Source organism: Etheostoma spectabile, chromosome 7, assembly GCF_008692095.1.
Source record: "Etheostoma spectabile isolate EspeVRDwgs_2016 chromosome 7, UIUC_Espe_1.0, whole genome shotgun sequence".
Lineage (NCBI taxonomy): Eukaryota > Metazoa > Chordata > Actinopteri > Perciformes > Percidae > Etheostoma > Etheostoma spectabile.
The window spans coordinates 22485666-22488869 of record NC_045739.1 but is presented as its reverse complement, the minus strand read 5'-3'; the positions used below and the strand labels follow the sequence as shown (position 1 = coordinate 22488869).

Sequence of the window (3204 nt, the reverse complement as noted above, 5' to 3'; positions counted from 1 at the left end):
AAAAGCAATAAAAAAAATTGCGTAACTTTTTGAAAACAGTGCCAAAAACTTGAAAATGTGTTAAAGTTTTTCAAAAAAAGTACATAAAAAAAAAAAGTTAAACTTTTGAGAATTTGGACACAGGAATGGAAAGCGGAGACATATTTCATACATACTGTATGTGTATACATGGTGGTTATATTAAACGTGGTTTTCTTTGTTTTGTCTCATCTCTGATAATACTAAATGTGTCTACAGTAGAGTGGGGCTACTGAACATGTACTCACTTCTTCATCCACTGAGGTTGGTGGTAGGAGCTAAAAGAAAGACCACCAAACAAGACAGACTCGTCAAATTCCACGCCGACGTAGTCCCAGAAAGGACCAAATGGGTTCCCGTCCTAAAAAATTAATCAGAACTGTCAATCTGTCCATATCAAGAGCCATTAAACTGTAACAGCTGTGTCATAGTTAAGAGTGTAGGTCTATGGGCCACCAGAGGGCAGCATTCACCCTCACCCGGTTCCCTTCCAATCACAATCATTTATTGATGAAGAAATTCAATGAAAGCTCACTTATGCTTTGTTGAAAGTGACAAAGCATACAGGGCTTCTGCAGGTTTCACCAAATACATGTAAGACTTTAAGACTTTTTTGAGACCATTATGAATGAAATTTAAGACCTACACATTTAAAACGCAAAGAAAACAAAAACATTGCAAAGTGCCGCAAGTGCTGTTCAATAAGCATTAGAGGCAGCGTTACATGGAAGTAGGAAAATTAAGACTGGTTTGAAATCATTTAAGACCAACAACACAATACGTAATCAAATTAAAAGACATTTTAGGTTCTAACATATTTAAATATTAAAATGTTGACCGTTTTAGACCCCCGCGGAAACCCTGTTACTATTTGAAATCTCTTAGAAGAGAGATTTGATGCATAAGTAGATAATCTGAAAGCAGCACCCAATATCATCAGATAATCATACTTCATTGTAGTTACCTGACACTAAACATTTAAATAATCTACTCCACTGGACTCCCACCTTCATGGGGCAGGATTTCTTGTCTGCACTCCGCTGTGCAGCAGTCTCGAAGCAGTAGGCTGTCCTTTTTTTGGAGGGCCAGTATTTGGGAGCCAGCTTCTCCATGAAGTCCTCCAAACTGACCACTCGGTGGTAGGCAGACAAGGCCTCCAGTTGGAAGAACTCACTGTAGGGAACATGGACCTGAAGAGAACAGAAAAGAACGGATTAAAACAGCACGGTCCAATTCAGGTTTATAGGACAAGGCTGGTGAAGAGATTCATTTTTTTGTTATTGTCAAAAAACAAACAAACAGGGCTAAGCAATATATCAATAATAATACTGATATATGTGGCTGGATATCGTCTCATATTTTGGATAACGTAATATGACACAAGTTAACTATCCCAAACAGGGCTGAGCAATATATCAATAATATTAATACAGATATATATCGATATAAGTGACTGGATATCGTCTCATATTTTGGATAACGTAAGTTTTGTCTGTTTTCTCCGTATCACCCAGCTCTAATCTCAAAGCAACACTGAATGTAAATGTTGAGTAGAGGGGGCTCCTATGTTTTCCTGGAAGCATATGTTCCTTTGTTACTTTCACTCATGACATCTATTATCACAATCTTTCCAAAACGGTCTGGTCTTCTTTTGCACTATTCAGTAAGGATACACCGATCAGATACTGATATCATGTTGATACAATAGGACTGTCTATTCAATACACTTATTTATATTATATTATCTATATATATATATATATATATATATATATATATATATATATACTGTTGAAGTTTTGACCAATCTGTTGCTGCAATTTAAAGGTTTACACTTGAATTGTGATTCCTGTTAATTTCAAAGACCTTTACCAAGTTGCTGGTGCATGACTTATTATAAACAATTCAGTAAATATGAATCAATGTATTTAGAAAGTTCGAAAAGCAATGTTTAAGTCAAGCTTGATGTTAACCAATACATAAAAGAATGATCCCCAATACCAATACCCAAAGCCCAAGTGTAATGTTATGGTTTTACCTTTAGTCCCTAGTCTCAGTCTTTGTTATTCTAATTCCTATTTCTTCTGAATTTGTTTCTTACCTACCTACTTCAATTTCTTGACAACACTGATATTTGCCTTATTAATTCATTAAGTACTAAGAATTAATCAAGTACATATGTGAGGTTGCAGTCAGGGACAGGTTGTCGGCGTGTGTTACTCACATTGGTGTAAGGGTGTGTGTGGTGTCGGTACACTATCCAGGGGGGGACTGCCAGGGTTCGGTTCAACATCTTTGCGAAGGCCAGAGATCCCAGGAAGTGATCTGCCTGGTTCCCAAAGCGACCTGAACAATAACATTAGGCGCTTTATACTCTCATTTTCAACAGTACACTTTATATCGCTTCTCATGACAAGCAAATGGAAACTCAAGAGACTGGAGGGGATGTTTACCTCCGTACACCATGCGCTATATGGTCTCTAATATCTTCTGAATGACTTGCTAACAGTACAGCAACACCTACGGTTACACCCCAGTTGTCATTAGCGCCACTCAGTTAGCTGCTAGCTAGCCATTGGTGTCCTGCCTACTGAACTGCTAGCGGAGTCTGACATAGGTGTGGGTTCATATTTAGGCAAAATGGGCTTTAGCCGACAGAAAAACACCACTCTCATCTTAGGAATGAGTGACGTTGAGTTTTTAACTTCGCTAGCTTTGCTCTTCGCAAACTACACAACGCAGCTCCACAGAGTTAATTACCCATGCACGGGCAGTACAGAATGTAGCCATTGGGATCCCACTTCACTTCTTCGGCAAAAGTCCAACAAGTTTGGAGTAGAAGTGATAACAGCAACCACGCCAATGTAAGAGCATAACGTACTTTTTGTTTAACCGCCATTGTGGTTCATTTTTTGTCCCAGAATGCACTGGTTTTCAAGTCGGCTTCTTCTTTGGATTCGTTGAGCAATTAGAGCACGCATCAAATACCTCTGCTGCCACCTAGTGGACCGGAAGTGGTAGAGCCGCGTGATGGTGACGTCGCATCTCTGGTTAACCCTCCTGTTGTCCTGGGGTCAGATTTGACCCGTTTTTAACCCTTGTGTTGTCCTTCTAAGGAAATGTTTGCACATTTTTCTACAAAAACAAATGTGCATTTTTTTTCAGTTTCCGGCACTTTTTGTTGAA

The 3204-nt window shown here is 38.8% G+C and overlaps 1 protein-coding gene across 1 annotated transcript in view; it reads right to left on the bottom strand.

Annotated features, from left to right (window-relative positions):
- The window catches only part of pofut1 (protein O-fucosyltransferase 1), a 7079-nt gene extending 4121 nt beyond the window's left edge, over nucleotides 1–2958 (bottom strand). Inside the window, exons 1-4 of the mRNA XM_032522060.1 lie at nucleotides 2779–2958; nucleotides 2243–2364; nucleotides 1026–1208; nucleotides 267–379 (exon numbers count right to left, since the gene is read on the bottom strand). Of these exons, the coding sequence (XP_032377951.1) occupies nucleotides 267–379; nucleotides 1026–1208; nucleotides 2243–2364; nucleotides 2779–2917 (557 nt within the window). The 5' untranslated portion in view covers nucleotides 2918–2958. The remainder of the gene's footprint in view (nucleotides 1–266; nucleotides 380–1025; nucleotides 1209–2242; nucleotides 2365–2778) is intronic.
- Between the last annotated feature and the right edge of the window lie 246 nt (nucleotides 2959–3204).